The sequence below is a fragment of the Chelmon rostratus genome, chromosome 12, assembly GCF_017976325.1.
Source record: "Chelmon rostratus isolate fCheRos1 chromosome 12, fCheRos1.pri, whole genome shotgun sequence".
NCBI lineage: Eukaryota > Metazoa > Chordata > Actinopteri > Chaetodontiformes > Chaetodontidae > Chelmon > Chelmon rostratus.
Genome location: NC_055669.1, coordinates 25,040,061 through 25,063,949, shown reverse-complemented (window position 1 = coordinate 25,063,949; position 23,889 = coordinate 25,040,061). Strand labels below are relative to the sequence as shown.

Here is a 23,889-nt window from a genome sequence, read left to right as displayed (position 1 = left end):
CAGAGATAAAGTGGAGGACCGCAAACAAATGGAGTAACTGAGCTCATTACAGGGGCGGCGTGGTGGGTCAGCATCCTGCTGAAGCCCGATCAGCTTTCCATGACATCATCTGCCAGGCTCACAGTCACGATTGCTCTGACGTACCTGGAAGGAACCGCGGCAATGAAGACGAGCCCAAACCATCGCGTTCAGTAAAAGTAGCGACACCACAGTGACAAATCCTGTTTCCAAACATTTGCTTAGTAGAAGTGAACAGATGTTAGTACTCACTGTGAAGAGGAGCTGGGGGACGTTTTGCTGCGGGTCAAACACAAAATTTGGGCATTTCTGTGCTTTCACATCAGGTCAGGAGGGAAAAACAGAAAGAAGGGAGGAAGGAGAGGAAAAAAGGCAGCAGGAATGAGGAGCAGAAGAGAGAAATCACAACGTGACAGCAAATAAATGTACAATGCTGCGACAAAATGTTGACATGCTAATGCATCCTCGCTGTGAACCACTGAGCCTTTCAATCATGATCCTCTCACCTGTTACCAATCAACCTGTTTACCTGTGGAATGATCCAAACAGGTGTTTTTGGAGCGTTCCACATCTTTCCCAGTCTTTAGTTGCTCCTGTCCCGACTTGTTTGAAACATGTTGCTGCATCAGATTCAGATTAAGCAGATATTTACAAGAATCAATGAGGCTGATGAGCTCAATCATACAGTTTTTCTCAGTTAGTATAATTTGTCAGTTGAGCACACGTCAGGAAGGATCAGCTTTTTGGAAGCAGGGCTGTGAACATGCTGTAGGCATATTATCACACTAATCCTCAGGTGCTAACAAGAGCCAGAGTAATACTGGACTGAACACTGGACAATATTCATCTTTTAACATAAACACAACTGTGCTTGATGAATGTGGTTAATGTGAACAGGGTGAGTACTGAGGGAGACATTTAGCAGCTGAAAAATGAACTGGACTTGTGTGTGTGGAGCGTCAGCCCTGCGTCAACAGCGTCAATGGCTGCATGGAGGGAGCGTGTCGTTTAAGGTGAGGTGAGGCAATGAAACGCGATCCAGGAAGTCCAGTTCCAGCAGCGGATTAATGCATTTTAAGGCTTATTAGACAGCAACGTAGCAGCAGTCAACAGGATTTTTCTACCACTAATCAGTGGGGCCACTAATCGCGAGGTAAACAGCATTAACACGATATTCACGTTGCACCTTGCTGGACGACACTGTGTTGCTACGCAGCACAAGTTGAGTCAAGTTAAATGATTTTGCTCCATCTGTGTTGACAGACTGGCTCCACTGAACTGGGGCCACCGTGGCTCTGAACGCAGCCTCACAGGCTCCCAGGACGGGCGCGTGCGGCCATGATTTTCAGTCATGTTGACACACAATACGCATTTCAATCACAACGATGAGGACAAATCAGACACTAAAGCCAGATTTTAGTTGGGAGTTTTAGTCCCCAACGAGTTTCTTCCACTTGAAAAAAAACGTTTAAAAACTTAAAGTAGTTTTTCATTATGAAGGAAATCTGCCACGTATCCCATAAATATGAAGCACATTTATTTGGTTGATGTATTATCAGCACATTGAATCATAAACATGTAATCCTGTCATTAGTTTAAAACAATAGTAACTGATTAGACTGCAAAATAATAAAACCACCTTTTCATTATTGATCTACTGTAGCCTTTACAGGATCCATAGAGTTTCCAAATAACTTTAGAGATATGATTCATGCCCTTGATCTCCACCTAATTGGATGTTTTTGCGGTGAAGTCGATGAGCCTGCAGAACTTCGACCTGGAGTCCTGCGGTGGTTTCCTCGTAGGAAACATTTCAAGAAGCTGGTAAAGATTTCATCACGTCAATGTTTCGGCTGCATTTACTTTACACACAATACAGCATTACTGACGCAGTCCGCCGAGGTGGACATGTCTGATATCTGTTCCTGCCGACCAGCGTTTAGCAAAGATCTCCCACCAGTTCACGTCACATTTCGCACCGCGCTCGGTTCCCTCCAGGCCCGCTTTAGAACATGACCTGGACTCTGAAGTGCTTCTGCTTGGTGGCGTTGTGGCTCATGCCCATCTTCAGCATCCATTTAGACTTCATCATCTGTACGTACTGCATGTCTCTCTGCTTCTGATGGAAGCTGTTGCCTGAGAGGGAGAGAGGAGGACATGTGTGTGCATGCAGTGAGTCACACTGCTGCTCAGGAGCACCTTTCTTATAGCAAACACAGGGGGGGAGCCCTTTTCACAGGACTCGCTGGGGGCCGGACACAGGACAGAAAATACACATTTACATTAATGCAAGTAAAAAAGAAACTTTTTCTCATCAGAGACAGAAACAAAGCATCTGCAAAAAAAAAGTTTTGGCTCGAGTTTCTGAAGCACTGAAGTTTTTAGATACAACAGCCCTGCAGTAAATTTTAACGCCTGAGAGCAAGAACAGGAAAACAGCTTTATCAATGAACCCAGACGGCCAAAAACATGTCATTTCTCCACAATACAGAACAGAATAAAAGTTCACACTCGAGCAGCACTGAAAAATTGAGCTCCCTGGGCCAAAAGCTGACAACAACTACGAGAATCAGACTCTGAGATCCTTCATTCCCCGAACCCTTAAGTAAACACAATAAATCAAAACCGGGATCAGGCACTACTGCAGGGTCAGAAGCTCTGAAACTCCACATGAAAAGGTTCCCGCCGCCTTGTCTTTTTGTGGAGCTGAGTCGAGACATTCCGGGGTTTTCTAAGCCTTTACACTCCGAGGACACCCGGGTAAGGACATTTTACACGGCGGCTGCCTCATCCTTTGTGCGAGGTAACAGAATATTCATTACTACATTCTTCAGAGAAAACTGATGCAACCCTCGCTGTCCTGTGGCGCCCTGCACTCCTCTGACACCTCAACATGAATACAGAGCGAAGGCATCTGCGTGTAAATGGAGGCGAGTATTCGATCATGTCCGTCGCAGTAAAGAAGGGCTTGTGTCAAACCATGAGCAGAGCTGCACTTCAGTTCACACCGTCCCCTCACAGCCACGAGGTCTCCCCCTTTTTCCTCCCTCCCCCCAAAAACTGTGTGTTGGGTAGAATAAATGCTGTCGCCATTACTGCTGAAAACACAGAAGACAAATATTCCTACAATACAATATACCTTTTAATAATAAAATATCATTTGAATCAAGAGAAAAAGCAGAAATGTTTCAGACTCGTCTTAAAAAAATGGAGTTGATTCATCTTTTCCTCATCAGTCTACACACAGCACTCCACAATGACGACGCAAAAACTGGTTTTTAGAGTATTCTGACACAATACGCATTTCAATCACAACGATGAGGACAAATCAGACACTAAAGCCAGATTTTAGTTGGGAGTTTTAGTCCCCAACAAGTTTCTTCCACTTGAAAAAAAACGTTTAAAAACTTAAAGTAGTTTTTCCATTATGAAGGAAATCTGCCACGTATCCCATAAATATGAAGCACATTTATTTGGTTGATGTATTATCAGCACATTGAATCATAAACATGTAATCCTGTCATTAGTTTAAAACAATAGTAACTGATTAGACTGCAAAATAATAAAACCACCTTTTCATTATTGATCTACTGTAGCCTTTACAGGATCCATAGAGTTTCCAAATAACTTTAGAGATATGATTCATGCCCTTGATCTCCACCTAATTGGATGTTTTTGCGGTGAAGTCGATGAGCCTGCAGAACTTCGACCTGGAGTCCTGCGGTGGTTTCCTCGTAGGAAACATTTCAAGAAGCTGGTAAAGATTTCATCACGTCAATGTTTCGGCTGCATTTACTTTACACACAATACAGCATTACTGACGCAGTCCGCCGAGGTGGACATGTCTGATATCTGTTCCTGCCGACCAGCGTTTAGCAAAGATGCAGCACTCCACAATGACGACGCAAAAACTGGTTTTTAGAGTATTCTGAAGATTAAGATTCAGATCCTTCGTTGTGACTCGTGGCTGTGGCGAGTCAACTCGACTGCACCCGCCTGTGCCGAACTGAATTCACTGGTCACAATTAGGAAAGGACACACCTGTCTACATAACGTCTCACAGCTGATGGTGAAAAGACGGTGGAGAGACGAGAGCACAGCGTCCTCCATCGTTCTCAAACGGATGAAGTCTGGAACCACTGACGGTGTTCCTGCATGCAGCCGTCCAGCTAAACTGATCTCAGTGCAGGTGAAGGGCCTTCAGACAGGTAGCCAGTGGGCGCTATAAATGAGATCATGGGTTCCTTTGTGGAGATGGCTGAACCTTACCTGAGGACAACCATCAGTGCTGCACTCCACCAATCAGACTTTATGGTAGAGTGGCCAGATTCCTCAATGAAAAGCACCTGGATGACTCTCAGACCGCGAGGACAGAAAATCCTAAATAAATAAATAAATAAATAAATAAATAAAATACAATACTTCTTATCACTACTGTTTGCTACTTTTGATATTTTAATTATTATGTATATAATTTTTTACTGCTCGCCATTTTGATATTTTATTCTGTATAGTTTGCTCTTTTTAGCCCTATTTCACAAATTTTCACTTTTTTCACTGTGTGTAATGCTTACAGTCACGGTACACTTTATTTTCTACACACTGCCATTTGCAGTAGATATTCTTTTTTGTGCAATACTTTTTCAGTACTACTGTTTACTATTTTATTATTATTATGTATATAATTTTTTACTGCTCGCTATTTTGATATTTTATTATGTATAGTTTGTTCTTTTTAGTCTTATTTCAGAATTTTTCACTTATGTCACTGTGTGTAATGCTGCTGCTGCACTGCAATTTCCCAGCTTGGGATAAATAAAGTCTGTCTGTCTGTCTGTCTGTCTGTCTATCTATCTATAATCCTCTGAAATTAAGGTTAAAACGACAATTCCCAACACTGAGCATCACCTCGTTAATGCCATCTCTACCGTCCAACACAGTAGTCCAGCATCAGGGTGCTTCTGTGACAGGGACAGGGACACTCGTCGGGACAGAGGGGAAGATGGATGCAAAAAAAGAATGAAAACCTTTTCCAGAGCGCTCAAGATCTCGGGCTGGGGAGAAGGTCTACGTTTCAACAAGATAACGACCCGAAGCACACCGCCAAGAAAACAAAGAGGCTTCGGTAAAACACTGAAAGGCCTGGAGAAGCACAACCAGAGTCCGGACCTGAATCCAGTAGAGTTTCTATGGAGAGGTCTGAAAATGGCTGTGCACCGACGCTCCCCGTGCAGCCTGGTTGAGCTTACATGAGTCTGCTGAGAAGAATGGGAGAAACTTGGTGCTTTAACCAGGAGCTGAGTGAACGCTCTGAATACTGTAAATGAGATATTTCAGTCTTTCATGAAACACTCCGAAAAACCTGCTTTTGCTTCGTCACTGTGAAGCATATTGTGTTGATTGACTGATGAGGAAAAAATGACCCTGAATCATTTTAAGATGATTTATTTGGCCAATAAAAGAGATTCTATTAGTTAACACCTTCACTTAAAAGATAAAAATCCTCCTCTTTAGTCCCATTATCATCGACCTCCTCTACTCCACCTGCATTAAATAATATTTGATTTGAGTATAGAAGTTCATTCTTGTCTTGGTATAATATTTCTGCGAGTGGTCGTGGTATAACGTGCATGCAAAGTGCTGTAAAGTAAAAAGCTTCACACCTGAGAACACTACAGGTTGAATGATGACAACTGAGAGGGAGGAAAATAAAATAAAACTGTGTTTCACAGTCAGCTCTCTTTCCTGTTTCTCTTTTTCACCTGTTAAATGTTCCAAAGAAACGACTTTATTCTTATTTCTTACCTCCATCTCCTCCCCAGCCCAGAGCTCTGTACTGCCGGAGGACTCTGCCGACAGCGTTCTTATTGTGGGTCAGTGCCACCGCTCTCTGAGCTCCGAACCGCTGTTTGTAGTACCTCATGAGGGAGCGGTGGCCGATCTTAGCGCCTGCAGAAACACAGCGAGGACGTGCACTCTGTTACAATATGAACACATGAAGCACAAACAGCGAAGTGAAAATGCCGAGTTCAGACTACATGAATCTTCCTGATTTTGATTTTTTTTGTCCTGACACGCCCAGTGTGACACCTCCCACGACATGTTCCTGAGCGTTTACCAATCAGGTGCTCTCTCCAGAGCGCACTCAGGTAACCATGGCGAGGAGGGATGCTGAGGTTGCTGATGTCAGGTGGGACAACGAAAGAGAGGAAAAGTCAATCGAGCCGTGGCAACAGTCGCCCTGCCTGTTTGACGTTTCCTCGAGGGAGAACCACGACGAGTCAAAGGAGACAAATGACGGAGAGAAATAGCGGAAGCACTTCATCAGCTCGCTGTGCTGTCGGAACATTATCCCCGGTTCTAACATGCTTATCTTTACTCCAGTAGCCTGTGTCATGATTGTTACCTGGATGCTGTCCAGTAGATGTGTAAATAATGACAGAATAGGCTGAAGTTAACTCCGCCTCCTGTACTTGCTTTGGTTATCACACGTCCACAGCCACTTTTCTTTCTTTTCAGTACACAAGACCGCCGACATCAGACAAAACACTTCTGTCAGTTTGATCGACCCTGAGCGGTAATAATAAAAAAATATTTATCCATTCATTTCTGCCAATTGCCAAACTATTTGTCTTTCACCCACACATTAAACACAGGAGCCCTTCATTCTAAACAGTCAATTACGCTCCACGTTTGAATTTTGCTGATTATAAAAAAACTAATTTCAAGTCACATCACCTGAAGGGAGCGTCAGCTCCAGCGTTTCGTCATCGTACTCCAGGGTCTTGTCGTCGGGCAGATCTTCTTCGTCCATTTCAGCATCCTCTTCCTCCTTCCGGTCTGGGTAGCTGCTCCTGTGGGCAAAAACACAAAACAATGTGTGAATCAGACTGACGACGATGCAGCATAAACGCCTTCCTGCCTCCAGATAGTGTATCTTTCATCCATAACAAACAAGGTTGAACAGATCACATTATGAAACATATAAACAGCGATTTATCAAAAATCTCTTTGTTACCTGAAGTCGTAAAAGTCTGCAAACTCAAGGGCGGCGTCGCCCTCTGTGAAAAGTTTACAATGGCTTTTGTCTGTCATGTGACTCTGTACTGCTTCTGCCGAGTAGAACGAGCGGCCCTTCTCGTTACACCACAAACACACGTTCCCAGCGCCGACTTTCTCTCCTGCAACACAAGAGAGGAACATCACAAGACCGGGTTAAGAGGAAACGTACGTACGTGTACACTGAGTATGACGTTTAGCACATCTTTCAGGGTTTTTTTTGTTTTGTTTTTTTTTTAATCAGGACAGCACGACGCTGTTTTAACCAAGCTGGCAAACCTGACGTTTGTAATGAGGTGCAGTGGTCGTCTGCAGTTCATTCTATTCGTCTGTTACTCACAGACACAAAAACAAAATAAATTGATGTTTTCCAATATGTAAAAAAAAATCAACAACCACAGCCTCAAAAATGACGACAGAGTTGAATCAACACGACACATTTGTGTTAAAAGGCAGTTCTTCTACAACGGCTACAGCTGCCTCTTCAATGTGTCTGATACATTTCAGTAAATACATTGAAGTAAACATAAGAATCGGATTGAACTCTGAATGAGCAGATAATGAATATTAAAGGACTCAGATCAAAAAGCTCGGTGGGGGCGTCGCTTGAACAGACTGTGGAAATGTTTGGCATTACCAAGAACTGGCAGCTCTTTGGGCTTGAACACAAACAACCTTACTATCAACATTAAGACACTGAAGTGGGAGTATTTCCTCCCCTCTCTACTTCCTGCATCGTTTTCATTCTCAACACTGACTACCGCTGATCCCCGCTCAGATTTAGGTGACTGATAAACACATTTAACAAAGCAGAGGGTTAAGCAGCGACAGATTAAAGTCTTGAGCCTTCACGCCATGCGGTTATTATCTCTCCTCACATTTACACCCTCAGACTCACCGAGGTAGCGGATGAGGCCCTTGAGGTCGACGAGGAACTCCACGTCTGGGATGAAGAAGCTGTGGACTTTGGTCATGTGTGCGACGTTCTTCATGAGTGACTTGGAGTGGTGGGAGCAGAACAGGCAGTCAGTGACGGGGATGGAGCCCGGCAGAGCAGCGGGCTGGGGGTCAGACGGAGCCGCTGAGTCTCCTTCCTCTTGATCCATCGTCTCCTCTTCATCCTCCTCCATTTCTTCATCATCATCCTCTTCCTCCTCCTCAACGTCCTCCCAATCCTCTGGAAGATTTTTATTGGTGTCAGCTTTTCACACAAAACACTAAGAACGATCTCAAACTCTAATTGAAACAGCTGGGAGTGTATTTACTCTAATTACTTAAGTCTTCAAGTGTAGGTACCTTTAAAAAGCAATTAATCAAGTAATTAAGTGGGCAACTGGGCAATAATTTAATGTTCTTAAATATCATCTTTCAATGGAATCTGACACGTTTTGTAATTTTACAAAATTCTGTTATAAAAATCAAGAAATTTAGTTATTGAAGTTTATGTTCTACAAATGTGAACAGTTTTCTTAGTGTCAACAAATTCCTCGAAAAGACCCAAACCACCAGTGAATGTAACTACTAACAAGTACCGTCTGTGTATACAGCCTGACAGATCTTCCTCTGTGCCAAAGAGCTCCACTGTTCCAAAACTATTAAAAACACACCAGTGAGCCACATGGATATATTCAGAGACGTCCATGATGGCTTTATTTCTCCTCTTTACCTTCCCCAGCTGTGGCTCCCTCTTCTCTCTCTCGCCTCTTGGCCTGCTCCTCCAGCCACATCATCCTGGGAGGTTTCTCCAGCTTCTTCGTCCTCTGCCTCGTTGCTACTTCTGATGTCTGGGCTGTTCCTTGCTTTGCCGGGCTCGACCTCTGCTGCTCTTTCAAGGCCTGCTGCAGGGCCTCGTTCCTGGCGTCGTGATCCACCTTCTCGTCGCCGAGTCCCTTCTCCAGGTTCTTCTCGTTCATTTTCTCCACCTTCCTCTGGGCGGCAAGCAGGGCCTGCTTCTCTGCCTGCTGGTGTTTGTGGGACTGCAGGTGGTTCTGGTAGGCATTGGTGGTGGAGAACTTCTTGCTGCAGACAGCGCAGCCCTCCATGGCCGCTGCATCGTTCAGCTGCTGTTCAGCGGCTGCCCGCTGTGCCAGCACGCGCTCCTGGAAGTTTTCGGCAGTGACCGGTGGCATGTCGGCCACCTTGCGCTTCAGGTTGTAGCGGTGCCAGTCGGTTTTGTAGTGAGCTCGCTGCACCTCGCCATCTGCAAAAGCCACTCGGCAGCTGATGCAGGTATAGGAGGCCATGGAAACCTTAAGGTAAAATGGGAAAAACTGATTACGATTACAGCTCAGGTAATAGTTTAGTCTATGAAATGTCAAAACAAGTGAAAGATGCACTTTTGCAGAGCCCAACATGATTACTTTTTTTATTCAAGGCACAGTCCAAAGTCAAAGAAATTCAATTATCACAAATGACAACAAAAAACAGCAAAAGTTTACATTTGAAGGGCTGGAACAAGAGAATGTTTGGCACCTTTACTTAAAAAAAAAAAAAGACTGAAACAAACGATTAAAACATTTTCCTACTAAATCAACTAATCAGCAGTTGCAGCCCTGCATGTAAGTATGCTATTTTATCCATCCCATTTGTGTCATAATCAAATTATCATCACGATGAAAAGACTATTTTACAAACATCTCTCTGTTAAAGGTAATAAATTCAAAAGCAAACTTCAAAATGACCTTACAGCTGCAACGACACCTCTCTGGGCCAGCTTCAATAGAAACTCACAAGTATAACCTTCATAATAGTAGGATTTATGACTGGTTTGTTGTGTCAGGCTGTATCCGGTTTAGCTGGATGTAACATTGCTTAACAAACTGGACAATGAGCAAGTTTTGTACAAAATAAGTAATTTATAAGTAACAACGTTCAATGAATGACGGACTTCTTCCTGAACCACGTGAGCTGCAGGGAGGAGACATCATCCTTTAGCTGTGATGTTAGTTCATCTGGTTTTATGGGTTTTAAGTAAAAGCTAAGAACTGTTTTGTTTATTATAGCCTGTAACCCCTCAAGCCCTGCGTTATCTTTACATCTTATGTTATCTTTAAAATAACCTTCATTTTGACGGTGTCTGTTGTGTTCATTTACTATTCTTGTTTCACCGGATTTGAACTGCATTAGTTTGCTTTTAGGTCTTTAAAGTCTGTACTTCTGCGCTGCTTAGCTATTAATGCTCTACCTTTATAGCATTTTTATTACTCACCTTGAATTGCCCAAGTGTATGCAATTATTACAAACACGTGGTTTTGTCTTGCCTTGAGTTTCATAACATTAACTTAGACGATTTAACTTGTGTAAGATCAAGCCTGGTTAGCATGCTAGCCTAGCCTACCTGGACAGACTACAACTAGCTGCTGGGTGAAGTGACTGAGTAATAAAGTCGGATGAAAGCGAGAGCTAACGTAACCAGCCGTAATTTCATAAAATAAACATAACAAAAAATAAAATACTTATTTCTACACGCATTCTCAAACTGTGATGCCGTGCCAGTCTGAGACAACTAACGTATGCCAACATCATATAGCAAAATGCTATTCAAACTTCACGCATTTTAGTGTAAACATCTGCAGACAGCAGCTAAAAGCTAAGACATTCAGAATACTCATGACCACGACAGAAGGGGGTTATAGCAGGCGACGAACGTATAACGTTTACGTACTTGTTCAATGAGGTGACTCCTCCAAAAATGCGTATTAAATCTCTTTTTTGGTAAAGCGCCCCGTCTCACACTGTCGTATAAAAAAAACCACACCACCAGCACACGAGGTTAACTTCCTGGTTTCTTCTTCGTGGTTTTTGGCCGCTGCCAACCAGCTATAGCTTATAGCTCTGGATGCCACCTACTGCTACGGATGTGTATGACAGTTTAAAAAAATAATTCTACTCTCAAAAGCCAGTTTATATTTTTTCGAAGTTCGAGGAAACAATACACCTTTGAAAGAGTTACCAGTTGTTTTGATCATTTCTTGTGCCAGGCAGTGGAATGACTTCTTCCCAGAAACAAAAGAGGCGAGGGTCAAAATCCAGTTGTGTTCTTCTGATCTTCTGTCCTCTTTTAAAGTAAGATACATTTTTAATTCAAGTGTCAAAACAATTGATAGAAATGATTCACACCATTGACTGTCTCATTTTATTTTTATAATCTAGCACATCTTGAATATCCAGTCCTGCATTTACATGATTCCTTCTGTAACTGTAAACAGGAAACCCTGCCCACCCCTCCCATCAACATTGACAGGAAATAACAGCAGTTCTGTTAATTACCAAAAAATACAGAGCCCATGGAGTGAAGCCTTTTCAGATTTATTATATAATCTCTCTTAAACATTTAGTGGCCAACTTGTACACTAATTAACACCCATGAACCAACTCTTATTATTACAGATCACATCTGTGATTGACTGTGAACGTTTACAAGATACAACACTTTCAGAAATCTGCTGCAGTCCAGAATCAGAAAGTCAGAATTTCCTATACGGGGTGCTCCCGAAGGAGGAAAACTCAAAAGGCTATGAAAACGCAACTGACTAAACGAGACTAGGTAAGGAAAACAATAAACTCAAAATACACTCCTAAATAATGGAGGAACTAGAAACTAAGAAACAAAACCAATACAACAGAAAATCACTCAATAATGAGGAAAACAATTCAGCTAAGAACTAGATAGAGAAAATTAAACAAAAACTATCTTATCAAAATTACAAACAAAAAACACTCTCGAAGAGGAAACAAGAGCTTACGGACAATAACTGTGGCTGTGGCACGGGCAAGGGAGAAGACACACTCGGGTGAATCGCCGCTGAGAATCTACCCTCTCAGGGCTACACCTCTCTTTTATTCAGGAAAGACAGAAACAAGAAATGATATAAGGCACACTACCATGTTTGGTCAAGAAGACATTTTATGTCTCTTGTGCTGGCACAGAGTGTGAGGAGAGAAGTTGAGGCTCTCACCCACTCTGTTGCTCAAGATAAGCTGTTATCTTGACTGGCACTCTGTGTCAGCAAAGACTAAACAGGAACCAGGCTTTTCACAACACGAGAAACAGAAGTAAAGAATTCTCACTGAGCACATACAGTTATACTGAACTTTTCCATTACATTCACTCAAACATTTCCATGACACTTTTAAACATTTAATGGTCAACTTGTACACTAATTGACACCCATGAACCAACTCTTATTATTACAGATCACATCTGTGATCACATCCAGAATCAGAAAGCCAGAATTTCTTATACAAACCAGCTGTTTTACGCCAGCCCCAGCATGGAAACAGCTTTGTCCACCAATCTTTCTGCCACTTTTTCAAGAAAGCCCTTAATCAGCTGAAGTATTACACCACTCCTCTCCGCTGTCGCTCTAGCCTTCTTTTCATGCGCTTTCTGCGATTCTGTCATTTTCTCTGTAATTTCTCTTTCACGAGCCTCCCTTAGCTTGTTATTCTTCTCCATGTCGTCCTTCACTTTCCTCATTTCTTGCTCATACTTTCCTCGATTTTCCTCTTCAGGGCCTCCTGCTCTTTGAGCATTTGCTCTTCTTTCTCTCTCAGGATTCGTTGTTTTTCCTCTTCGATCGCCTTCTCTGCTGCTTGGAACATTTCGGTGGTGTAGTGGTTTCCTCCGTTCTTCTCTGTTATATTTCTGATCTTGTCCAGCAGCTCCCTGACCTGAGAACGATCTTCCAGCTCATTATTGAAGACGTGATACTGGCCGTTACAATTAGCCACAAGTTCCTGCAGTTCTTCGCTGTCCTTCAAGAACTTCTCAATAGGTTCTCCTTTGAGCACGTTGCCGTGGGTGAAGAGAACCATGCTGTATCTGTATGCTTCATCTCCAAAGATGTTCCGGATCTTCTGCACTGTCTTCTTTTCTTCCTCTGTGTATCTGCCCAGTCCGATGATGACCAGGAAGATATGGGGTCCAGGAGAAGCAAAAGAAATGCTCTGGACAACATTTTTAAGGGTATCCTTTTCATCAATCTTGGTGTCAAACAGACCTGGAGTGTCGATGACAGCAACTGTTTTCCCATCTACCTCACCAATGGCCTTGGCACAGTGCGAAGTCAAAGATATGAAGGAGAACTCTGATTTAAAGTACTTTTTTCCCAGAATGGTGTTTCCTGTGGCGCTCTTCCCAACTCCAGTCTTCCCCACGATCACTATCCTGAGCTCCTCATTATTGTATCTGATCGGTCCTGACAGGATGTCTGTAAAAATGAGCAAATATTTACCACCGTAGGTACTCATCAGACTGCACAGTACAACATGGGCACCAAGGAAAAACATGTAGTCTACATGAGTAAGTCCTGAATACAGTTTAGTGACTTACCAGTTTTGGAAATGTTGCAGGCCATAGTTGGTGATGGTGAGAAGAGCTGAACTTCTGCTGCAGTGAAGAAGTAAAGTGTGTCTGTAACGTCGCCTCTTTATAGAAGGACTGAGAGGAGTGAAACAACTCTCTTTCTCCAGAGTCACTCACCCCACCTTTAATTCTGTCTACACCTCCTGATATAGAGATTTCATGCAACAAGCCACACCTACAAAACACTGCTGGCAGGAAAGGGTGTTAAACACTGTGTCTGATGTTCAGTGGGATGTCTGCTAGATTAAATCTAAATGGGTATTTACGGTTTTAAACCCTTTCCATCATTTATGAATTTGTTTGTTTTACAATAAATCTTCCCACAACAACCAACATGACAATGGGAAAATATGAAAAATGGGAGAAATAAGAATCAACATTAATGCAAAAACGGGAATATATTTTCAGACAGACACTCCATGAAGTTCCAATTTATTGCCCCATTTTATTTGAATAGCCTTGCTGTGCTAAATTATAACGGTTAAATGTTCACCGCCAACAGTGTTCAGCTCTCCCAGCAGCATTTACAGGAGATGACGCCGATTAAACTGCAAAAAATACTGTGCACAAATGGAGTGCAGCCAGCCCTTTGAACTGTAGTTCTTAGTCTCGATTGACATGTATGAAACCACTAAAACTACAAACATGATGCATTTTGTGGGTTCATGTACATTTATATCTGATCAGTGGATTTTAATAGACTTTGTGCCATAGCTGCGTCCACAGGGAACAGTTAACGGATCCTTCAGTAGATCCAGGCAGATCAAACATGAGAAGGTTTCACTGTCCAGCTGAACTCCTTTCTTCATTAATTTAATGTCTCACTATAAACAACCATTTGAGTTTCCCTTTGTTAGAAATGAAACTAGTTTCAGCTCTTGAGCCACAAAAGCAGAAGCTGTTCTTCTGTTGTGTTGTGCTAAAATGCGGTTAATGCAGAACGCTGAGAGCAGGAAGGAGACAGAGTGAGTTCATTATCAGACTTTAGCTCATTCCAAAACAAGGACTGGCCCAACAGACACTGTGCCTTCATGCCTGGTTTACAATATAAAGTAAAACTGTGATCTCATCAATCTCATCACCCCTCAAGCAGAAACTTTCACGTCAAGAGATATTTATCACTCTTTTAAGTCTAAAAAGTTAAAAAACCAAATGTCAATCAGTACAAATATAACTAATCATTCAGATGAAGGTGTTGACCCAGGCCTCTTTGATACTTGACTTTTTCCTTCATGCTACAAACGCATGTTAATTTAAACACAAGATACTTGTGCTCAAACAGAGGATTCATTCTCAGTGAAGAACCTTGGAGCCCTAATCTGCCTCTATACCTGCCAAAGAGCAGTGATTCCTAACACGTCTCTGGGGGTCATCAGGTGGATACCTCCCTTCAACGGTGTTTCGCCTACTCTTTACAGAGTGCAACTGAATGCAACTGAACAGAATGCTGTTCAGTTGCATTTGACAATACATCTTGGTTAAGTTTTACAGAGGAACCCCTGTTCTTTTAGTGCAATTGTACAACTGCTATAATCAACAGAAAGATGCTCCAACATCAGGACTCATTATGAAACACACTGAGCCAACTGCAGCAATTTCTTTAACGCCAAATGGGCATTTTACAAAAACTCAGTGTTGTCTCAGACACCATTTGCGGGTTGAAATTTGTGACCTCATGTTATTTAAATCTTTAAATTATAGCCCCCTCATGTGGCCGATCAACGGTGGTGAAAGAACTATGGAGAATTTTAAAAAGTGTAAAAACAAAAAGTCTAGTATTCAAATTCTATGAAATATTATTGTTTACAGAAACTTTACCAACAAAATGAACTTAAAGTAGAAAAAGTGAGCGGGCTCATTAGATGGCAGACTGACCCACATCAGTGTTACTGTCTATTATATTACTGGATTATTATTCCTGATGCATTACGGTGTAAACAGCCTTTTAATGCTGTCATCTACTTCACAAAATGATATTATATTGGGTGTGCATGTCAAATGTTAATCTGTAAAACTACAACTGTAGTGGAACAAAACTTCAGTAAAACTACAGACTGTGTTACAACAATTTATTGACATTCTCGAGTTTAATTACATAAAAGTACATTTTGTTAATGCAGTTTTGTTCTGATCCGCCAACATATTTTCGCAGTAAGGCCAAAGGATTTCTCACTTTCAGACAACTGCATGGAAACCACCATGATGTGACTGGAAGATAAATGAAAAACAAATATTTCTATTATCATCTTTAGAGTTATGCTAATACAAGGCATTACATGATTAAATCAAGAGGATACATTATACATTGCTGCGTGTCTTTATTATAAAAACAATGTCCTTTAATGTACAAGGCATGTTAAAGAAACACTTCAGTCATTCTTTGTCTTAGTTCGTTGAATCCGTGATGCTTGACACAGCACACTGCTCTACGTCGGTGTGTCGTTAAATAATAATTAAGGTGTAAATGGAAATGCGTCGTCTCGCAACGTTTTACTTTCAGTGCTCTAAAACCAAATTTGACTTTGTTTTGAGTCTAATTTTGGGTCATGCGGTGATGTGGGCTCACTTGGTTCCTATTACCCAAGTATTGATCAGGGATTTGGGCAGGGTCACAATTTTCAGATCAGGTAGAATCCTGTCCTGTTGCCGCAGGTCTGGTCTAATACCCAGGTGGATTTAAGCGGACTCTCTATCAGCTCTGATTGAAGGGTCATCACTGGAGAAAAATAACAGTGGCAGCTCGTTATTTGGTAGAGCATCAGGTTGTTTCCAGTCTTCTCTTTGTTTGGGTAAATTCAAACCACCCGTTTAACGATCGGGTCTTCCCTATCGGGTTCGGACCAAGTCTAGCGGTCTCAGGTCCAGTTGAAAGCTGTGTTTTGGATTTTTCAGAGGATGTTGTGATTCATGGCCAGCGCTTCAACCACTGAGCCCCTGGAACCACCTCTGTTTCATCAGTACCACTTCTGCTGACACCTGACCCCAGCGTCAGACTCCATCCGGATGAATGTATCACACATGGTTTGACGGTTCATCGCAGTAACTGTGTTCACATCATTTCAGTGTGTGACATTAAGCAATGTCTGGACTTACATCCAACACTGGAAGTAAAACGTTTCAGTGTTTAAACACATCTATGTCTCAAAATAAGATTTCCATGCATGGTATTCTGAGACCTGCTGCATGTTGTCATAAAAAAAAAGTCCCTTGACGACATAAATGTCTCAGGAAAAAATGTACGTATAAAATTAAAAAAGGAAATAATAAAAAATTAAAAAACAGGTTTCCTACTTTTTAATCATCATAGTCAACTATCCAGTCAGTAGCAGTACTTTGAGCATTAAAGGTGTTTTGATTGAATAGTGATTGTCATTTGATTTGATGGCTGGGGAATTCTGGGTTATGTAGTTGAATTAATCAATTCAGCATCGAAGTGAGTGTCAGGTGTGTTGAGAGCGGTCTACATTGTGGTTTTGAAAACTAAAGGCAGTCAGTTAGTCAGTCATATTCCACTTGCTGTAGCCAAACTAACACCTCAGGTCACTGGTAAAATATGCATTTTGCTGCAGTTATTCTGGTCTTTCAATGCAATTTTGGGATGTATTTGAGGCTTCAGTCAAAAGTCTGTTTTGGGAATGTTTAGACGTTGAGAGATCAGTTTCAGTTTTAAATATTTTGTGTCCAGCAGCAAAGAATATAATCATTAAATGGTTTATAGCACACTATAATTATAAGCAGATAATGTATATGGAGATTTTAAATGAGCAAACAGAGAACAATTGATTGATACAACATTGTAACACAGTTGTTATCATATAAAATATATATTCAGATTTCATCTCAATATAAAGTATCAAATATTTATTTATTACATTTACTGATTTTTTATTTACTTTATTTCAACTCTTCATTACAACTGAAGTCCCTCTCTAGAGCCAGTGTTTGGTTTGTCCATTCTGGGCTTCTGTGGAAACATGACGGTGCAACCTAGTGTTTTATAACCACTTTTAAACCTGCCTGTAAAAACAAGTGCTTTATAACACACTGACTGTGAGGATTTATTTGTGTGTGTAATACATCATATTTATTTATATTTCTTTTTCTTTATATTTAAGTTGTACTCTGTTATTAACTATTTATGTACTGTTACAGATGCTAGTTACTCATTGTTACACAATACATTAATCAACACTTAAAATGTCCTTATTTGCTTACAACTAAGTAATAGTGTGCTAAAACCATTTGAAAAGTGTTTATATGCTGCTTATGAATGCTAAATTGAGCTCACCAGAAAAAATGTGATCAGGTGATAGAAGTTGCTTTGAAAAGACGAATGTAACCACAGCAAATGATTAAAACCAAAAGTCGGACCTGAGTCCTGAAACCATCAGCAGCCTTTTATGCCGGGATCAGACTACACAATACGTTTGTATGTTATGATGGTCACTGTGTCCGGATCGTGAATTCTTGCAGTTGCTTGACTGCGAGACGCTGCAGACTAAAGGTCGGACCAATCACAGCTTTCTGTCTTTCTCAACTTCCACGGCAGACAACAGGTGATCAGTAAGGTGGCAGACACGAAAGAGCGAAAACGTTACGAATGTTACTGAACACATTTTAACAAGTCTGCAAAAAAGGAAGAACATTTTAATCCTGCCTGATTCCAGCTTTGCAAACCCACCACGCACCTGAAAACCTCCACATCGAAACCCACCGTTACCCATAATCACATCTACATCAGTTCTGAACTAATATAAGACTCACGACCTGACCAGAACGCTCATCAAGTATGCTCTGAAGTGGCCGCTGGGTAGTATGTGCAAAAAAAATGTAGACAAATGTTAAAAAATTAAAGAGGTCAATAAATAAATATGCAGTGACACAGGCACCCTCCAGGGCATTTGATGGCACGGACACACACTCACACCTCTCCGAAGTGGTCACGGCGAGAGGAGGAATGACACAGGCGTCTTTTGGTCAGGATGTCGCGAGGAGTACCGGGCTGGATATCATGTGTTCTGATCTCGGCATTAGGCTACAGTGATTTTGACTAAAGTGACATCACTTCCACCTCCATATCTGCCAAACTGATGAGTTCTGAGATGTTGATGTTAGCTCTACAGGAAAAAGATACATGGAAAGATTGTTTTCTCACAACCCCACCAGTCATCTGTTACCGCAACACCCCCGTCTCCCCTCCACATGTCCTCTGTAACCCGTCTTCGTCCCCGCCGACCAGACTTTTCATCTATCAGTGGCGTCTCAGGAGTTTGGAGAAGAATCCAGAAGAGGCCGGCTTGTCACTCTTAACCTTCATTTTGACGGTGTCTGTTGTGTTCTTTTACTATTCTTGTTTCACCGGATTTGAACTGCATTAGTTTGCTTTTAGGTCTTTAAAGTCTGTACTTCTGCGCTGCTTAGCTATTAATGCTCTACCTTTATAGCATTTTTATTACTCACCTTGAATTGCCCAAGTGTATGCAATTATTACAAACACGTGGTTTTGTCTTGCCTTGAGTTTCATAACATTAACTTAGACGATTTAACTTGTGTAAGATCAAGCCTGGTTAGCATGCTAGCCTAGCCTACCTGGACAGACTACAACTAGCTGCTGGGTGAAGTGACTGAGTAATAAAGTCGGATGAAAGCGAGAGCTAACGTAACCAGCCGTAATTTCATAAAATAAACATAACAAAAAATAAAATACTTATTTCTACACGCATTCTCAAACTGTGATGCCGTGCCAGTCTGAGACAACTAACGTATGCCAACATCATATAGCAAAATGCTATTCAAACTTCACGCATTTTAGTGTAAACATCTGCAGACAGCAGCTAAAAGCTAAGACATTCAGAATACTCATGACCACGACAGAAGGGGGTTATAGCAGGCGACGAACGTATAACGTTTACGTACTTGTTCAATGAGGTGACTCCTCCAAAAATGCGTATTAAATCTCTTTTTTGGTAAAGCGCCCCGTCTCACACTGTCGTATAAAAAAAACCACACCACCAGCACACGAGGTTAACTTCCTGGTTTCTTCTTCGTGGTTTTTGGCCGCTGCCAACCAGCTATAGCTTATAGCTCTGGATGCCACCTACTGCTACGGATGTGTATGACAGTTTAAAAAAATAATTCTACTCTCAAAAGCCAGTTTATATTTTTTCGAAGTTCGAGGAAACAATACACCTTTGAAAGAGTTACCAGTTGTTTTGATCATTTCTTGTGCCAGGCAGTGGAATGACTTCTTCCCAGAAACAAAAGAGGCGAGGGTCAAAATCCAGTTGTGTTCTTCTGATCTTCTGTCCTCTTTTAAAGTAAGATACATTTTTAATTCAAGTGTCAAAACAATTGATAGAAATGATTCACACCATTGACTGTCCCATTTTATTTTTATAATCTAGCACATCTTGAATATCCAGTCCTGCATTTACATGATTCCTTCTGTAACTGTAAACAGGAAACCCTGCCCACCCCTCCCATCAACATTGACAGGAAATAACAGCAGTTCTGTTAATTACCAAAAAATACAGAGCCCATGGAGTGAAGCCTTTTCAGATTTATTATATAATCTCTCTTAAACATTTAGTGGCCAACTTGTACACTAATTAACACCCATGAACCAACTCTTATTATTACAGATCACATCTGTGATTGACTGTGAACGTTTACAAGATACAACACTTTCAGAAATCTGCTGCAGTCCAGAATCAGAAAGTCAGAATTTCCTATACGGGGTGCTCCCGAAGGAGGAAAACTCAAAAGGCTATGAAAACGGAACTGACTAAACGAGACTAGGTAAGGAAAACAATAAACTCAAAATACACTCCTAAATAATGGAGGAACTAGAAACTAAGAAACAAAACCAATACAACAGAAAATCACTCAATAATGAGGAAAACAATTCAGCTAAGAACTAGATAGAGAAAATTAAACAAAAACTATCTTATCAAAATTACAAACAAAAAACACTCTCGAAGAGGAAACAAGAGCTTACGGACAATAACTGTGGCTGTGGCACGGGCAAGGGAGAAGACACACTCGGGTGAATCGCCGCTGAGAATCTACCCTCTCAGGGCTACACCTCTCTTTTATTCAGGAAAGACAGAAACAAGAAATGATATAAGGCACACTACCATGTTTGGTCAAGAAGACATTTTATGTCTCTTGTGCTGGCACAGAGTGTGAGGAGAGAAGTTGAGGCTCTCACCCACTCTGTTGCTCAAGATAAGCTGTTATCTTGACTGGCACTCTGTGTCAGCAAAGACTAAACAGGAACCAGGCTTTTCACAACACGAGAAACAGAAGTAAAGAATTCTCACTGAGCACATACAGTTATACTGAACTTTTCCATTACATTCACTCAAACATTTCCATGACACTTTTAAACATTTAATGGTCAACTTGTACACTAATTGACACCCATGAACCAACTCTTATTATTACAGATCACATCTGTGATCACATCCAGAATCAGAAAGCCAGAATTTCTTATACAAACCAGCTGTTTTACGCCAGCCCCAGCATGGAAACAGCTTTGTCCACCAATCTTTCTGCCACTTTTTCAAGAAAGCCCTTAATCAGCTGAAGTATTACATCACTCCTCTCCGCTGTCGCTCTAGCCTTCTTTTCATGCGCTTTCTGCGATTCTGTCATTTTCTCTGTAATTTCTCTTTCACGAGCCTCCCTTAGCTTGTTATTCTTCTCCATGTCGTCCTTCACTTTCCTCATTTCTTGCTCATACTTTTCCTCGATTTTCCTCTTCAGGGCCTCCTGCTCTTTGAGCATTTGCTCTTCTTTCTCTCTCAGGATTCGTTGTTTTTCCTCTTCGATCGCCTTCTCTGCTGCTTGGAACATTTCGGTGGTGTAGTGGTTTCCTCCGTTCTTCTCTGTTATATTTCTGATCTTGTCCAGCAGCTCCCTGACCTGAGAACGATCTTCCAGCTCATTATTGAAGACGTGATACTGGCCGTTACAATTAGCCACAAGTTCCTGCAGTTCTTCGCTGTCCTTCAAGAACTTCTCAATAGGTTCTCCTTTGAGCACGTTGCCGTGGGTGAAGAGAACCATGCTGTATCTGTATGCTTCATCTCCAAAGATGTTCCGGATCTTCTGCACTGTCTTCTTTTCTTCCTCTGTGTATCTGCCCAGTCTGATGATGACCAGGAAGATATGGGGTCCAGGAGAAGCAAAAGAAATGCTCTGGACAACATTTTTAAGGGTATCCTTTTCATCAATCTTGGTGTCAAACAGACCTGGAGTGTCGATGACAGCAACTGTTTTCCCATCTACCTCACCAATGGCCTTGGCACAGTGCGAAGTCAAAGATATGAAGGAGAACTCTGATTTAAAGTACTTTTTTCCCAGAATGGTGTTTCCTGTGGCGCTCTTCCCAACTCCAGTCTTCCCCACGATCACTATCCTGAGCTCCTCATTATTGTATCTGATCGGTCCTGACAGGATGTCTGTAAAAATGAGCAAATATTTACCACCGTAGGTACTCATCAGACTGCACAGTACAACATGGGCACCAAGGAAAAACATGTAGTCTACATGAGTAAGTCCTGAATACAGTTTAGTGACTTACCAGTTTTGGAAATGTTGCAGGCCATAGTTGGTGATGGTGAGAAGAGCTGAACTTCTGCTGCAGTGAAGAAGTAAAGTGTGTCTGTAACGTCGCCTCTTTATAGAAGGACTGAGAGGAGTGAAACAACTCTCTTTCTCCAGAGTCACTCACCCCACCTTTAATTCTGTCTACACCTCCTGATATAGAGATTTCATGCAACAAGCCACACCTACAAAACACTGCTGGCAGGAAAGGGTGTTAAACACTGTGTCTGATGTTCAGTGGGATGTCTGCTAGATTAAATCTAAATGGGTATTTACGGTTTTAAACCCTTTCCATCATTAATGAATTTGTTTGTTTTACAATAAATCTTCCCACAACAACCAACATGACAATGGGAAAATATGAAAAATGGGAGAAATAAGAATCAACATTAATGCAAAAACGGGAATATAATATATTTTCAGACAGACACTCCATGAAGTTCCAATTTATTGCCCCATTTTATTTGAATAGCCTTGCTGTGCTAAATTATAACGGTTAAATGTTCACCGCCAACAGTGTTCAGCTCTCCCAGCAGCATTTACAGGAGATGACGCCGATTAAACTGCAAAAAATACTGTGCACAAATGGAGTGCAGCCAGCCCTTTGAACTGTAGTTCTTAGTCTCGATTGACATGTATGAAACCACTAAAACTACAAACATGATGCATTTTGTGGGTTCATGTACATTTATATCTGATCAGTGGATTTTAATACACTTTGTGCCATAGCTGCGTCCACAGGGAACAGTTACCGGATCCTTCAGTAGATCCAGGCAGATCAAACATGAGAAGGTTTCACTGTCCAGCTGAACTCCTTTCTTCATTAATTTAATGTCTCACTATAAACAACCATTTGAGTTTCCCTTTGTTAGAAATGAAACTAGTTTCAGCTCTTGAGCCACAAAAGCAGAAGCTGTTCTTCTGTTGTGTTGTGCTAAAATGCGGTTAATGCAGAACGCTGAGAGCAGGAAGGAGACAGAGTGAGTTCATTATCAGACTTTAGCTCATTCCAAAACAAGGACTGGCCCAACAGACACTGTGCCTTCATGCCTGGTTTACAATATAAAGTAAAACTGTGATCTCATCAATCTCATCACCCCTCAAGCAGAAACTTTCACGTCAAGAGATATTTATCACTCTTTTAAGTCTAAAAAGTTAAAAAACCAAATGTCAATCAGTACAAATATAACTAATCATTCAGATGAAGGTGTTGACCCAGGCCTCTTTGATACTTGACTTTTTCCTTCATGCTACAAACGCATGTTAATTTAAACACAAGATACTTGTGCTCAAACAGAGGATTCATTCTCAGTGAAGAACCTTGGAGCCCTAATCTGCCTCTATACCTGCCAAAGAGCAGTGATTCCTAACACGTCTCTGGGGGTCATCAGGTGGATACCTCCCTTCAACGGTGTTTCGCCTACTCTTTACAGAGTGCAACTGAATGCAACTGAACAGAATGCTGTTCAGTTGCATTTGACAATACATCTTGGTTAAGTTTTACAGAGGAACCCCTGTTCTTTTAGTGCAATTGTACAACTGCTATAATCAACAGAAAGATGCTCCAACATCAGGACTCATTATGAAACACACTGAGCCAACTGCAGCAATTTCTTTAACGCCAAATGGGCATTTTACAAAAACTCAGTGTTGTCTCAGACACCATTTGCGGGTTGAAATTTGTGACCTCATGTTATTTAAATCTTTAAATTATAGCCCCCTCATGTGGCCGATCAACGGTGGTGAAAGAACTATGGAGAATTTTAAAAAGTGTAAAAACAAAAAGTCTAGTATTCAAATTCTATGAAATATTATTGTTTACAGAAACTTTACCA

General features: G+C 41.4%; 3 protein-coding genes across 4 annotated transcripts; all 3 read right to left on the bottom strand.

The window, feature by feature from the left end:
• Positions 1-1,533: 1,533 nt before the first annotated feature.
• Positions 1,534-11,236, bottom strand: znf622 (zinc finger protein 622). Of its 2 annotated transcripts, none has more exons than XM_041949089.1 (7): positions 11,030-11,236; positions 8,744-9,326; positions 7,976-8,254; positions 7,037-7,199; positions 6,757-6,872; positions 5,824-5,967; positions 1,534-2,154 (listed from the first exon to the last, which is right to left on the bottom strand). In XM_041949089.1, the coding sequence occupies exons 2-7, from the start codon at positions 9,318-9,320 to the stop codon at positions 2,024-2,026; spliced, it is 1,410 nt and encodes a 469-aa protein (XP_041805023.1). In that variant the 5' UTR covers positions 9,321-9,326; positions 11,030-11,236; the 3' UTR covers positions 1,534-2,023. The 2 variants fall into 2 exon arrangements, with proteins under 2 accessions (XP_041805023.1, XP_041805022.1); XM_041949088.1 differs by lacking the exon at positions 11,030-11,236 and adding an exon at positions 10,742-10,990.
• Positions 11,237-11,369: 133 nt separating this feature from the next.
• LOC121614980 (GTPase IMAP family member 4-like) lies at positions 11,370-13,574 on the bottom strand. The gene is given in 3 exon segments (XM_041949092.1): positions 11,370-12,573; positions 12,576-13,289; positions 13,412-13,574. Coding segments are annotated over 3 exon segments (978 nt in total). The 5' UTR covers positions 13,437-13,574; the 3' UTR covers positions 11,370-12,334.
• Positions 13,575-19,988: 6,414 nt separating this feature from the next.
• Positions 19,989-22,193, bottom strand: LOC121614979 (GTPase IMAP family member 4-like). Its single transcript, XM_041949091.1, has 2 exons — positions 22,032-22,193; positions 19,989-21,909 (listed from the first exon to the last, which is right to left on the bottom strand). The coding sequence occupies exons 1-2, from the start codon at positions 22,054-22,056 to the stop codon at positions 20,954-20,956; spliced, it is 981 nt and encodes a 326-aa protein (XP_041805025.1). The 5' UTR covers positions 22,057-22,193; the 3' UTR covers positions 19,989-20,953.
• Positions 22,194-23,889: the final 1,696 nt, after the last annotated feature.

What these genes read in the sequence shown, in the direction of transcription:
- znf622 (XM_041949089.1), bottom strand. Translation starts at nt 9,320, where the DNA reads ATGGCCTCCTATACCTGCATCAGCTGCCGAGTGGCTTTTGCAGATGGC. An exon ending in GGGCCTCATCCGCTACCTCG is followed by an intron (nt 7,200 to 7,975) that starts GTGAGTCTGAGG and finishes CTTGTGTTGCAG; the next exon opens with GAGAGAAAGTCGGCGCTGGG. An exon ending in GGAGCTGACGCTCCCTTCAG is followed by an intron (nt 5,968 to 6,756) that starts GTGATGTGACTT and finishes GTGTTTCTGCAG; the next exon opens with GCGCTAAGATCGGCCACCGC.
- LOC121614979 (XM_041949091.1), bottom strand. Translation starts at nt 22,056, where the DNA reads ATGGCCTGCAACATTTCCAAAACTG. An exon ending in CTGCAACATTTCCAAAACTG is followed by an intron (nt 21,910 to 22,031) that starts GTAAGTCACTAA and finishes TCATTTTTACAG; the next exon opens with ACATCCTGTCAGGACCGATC.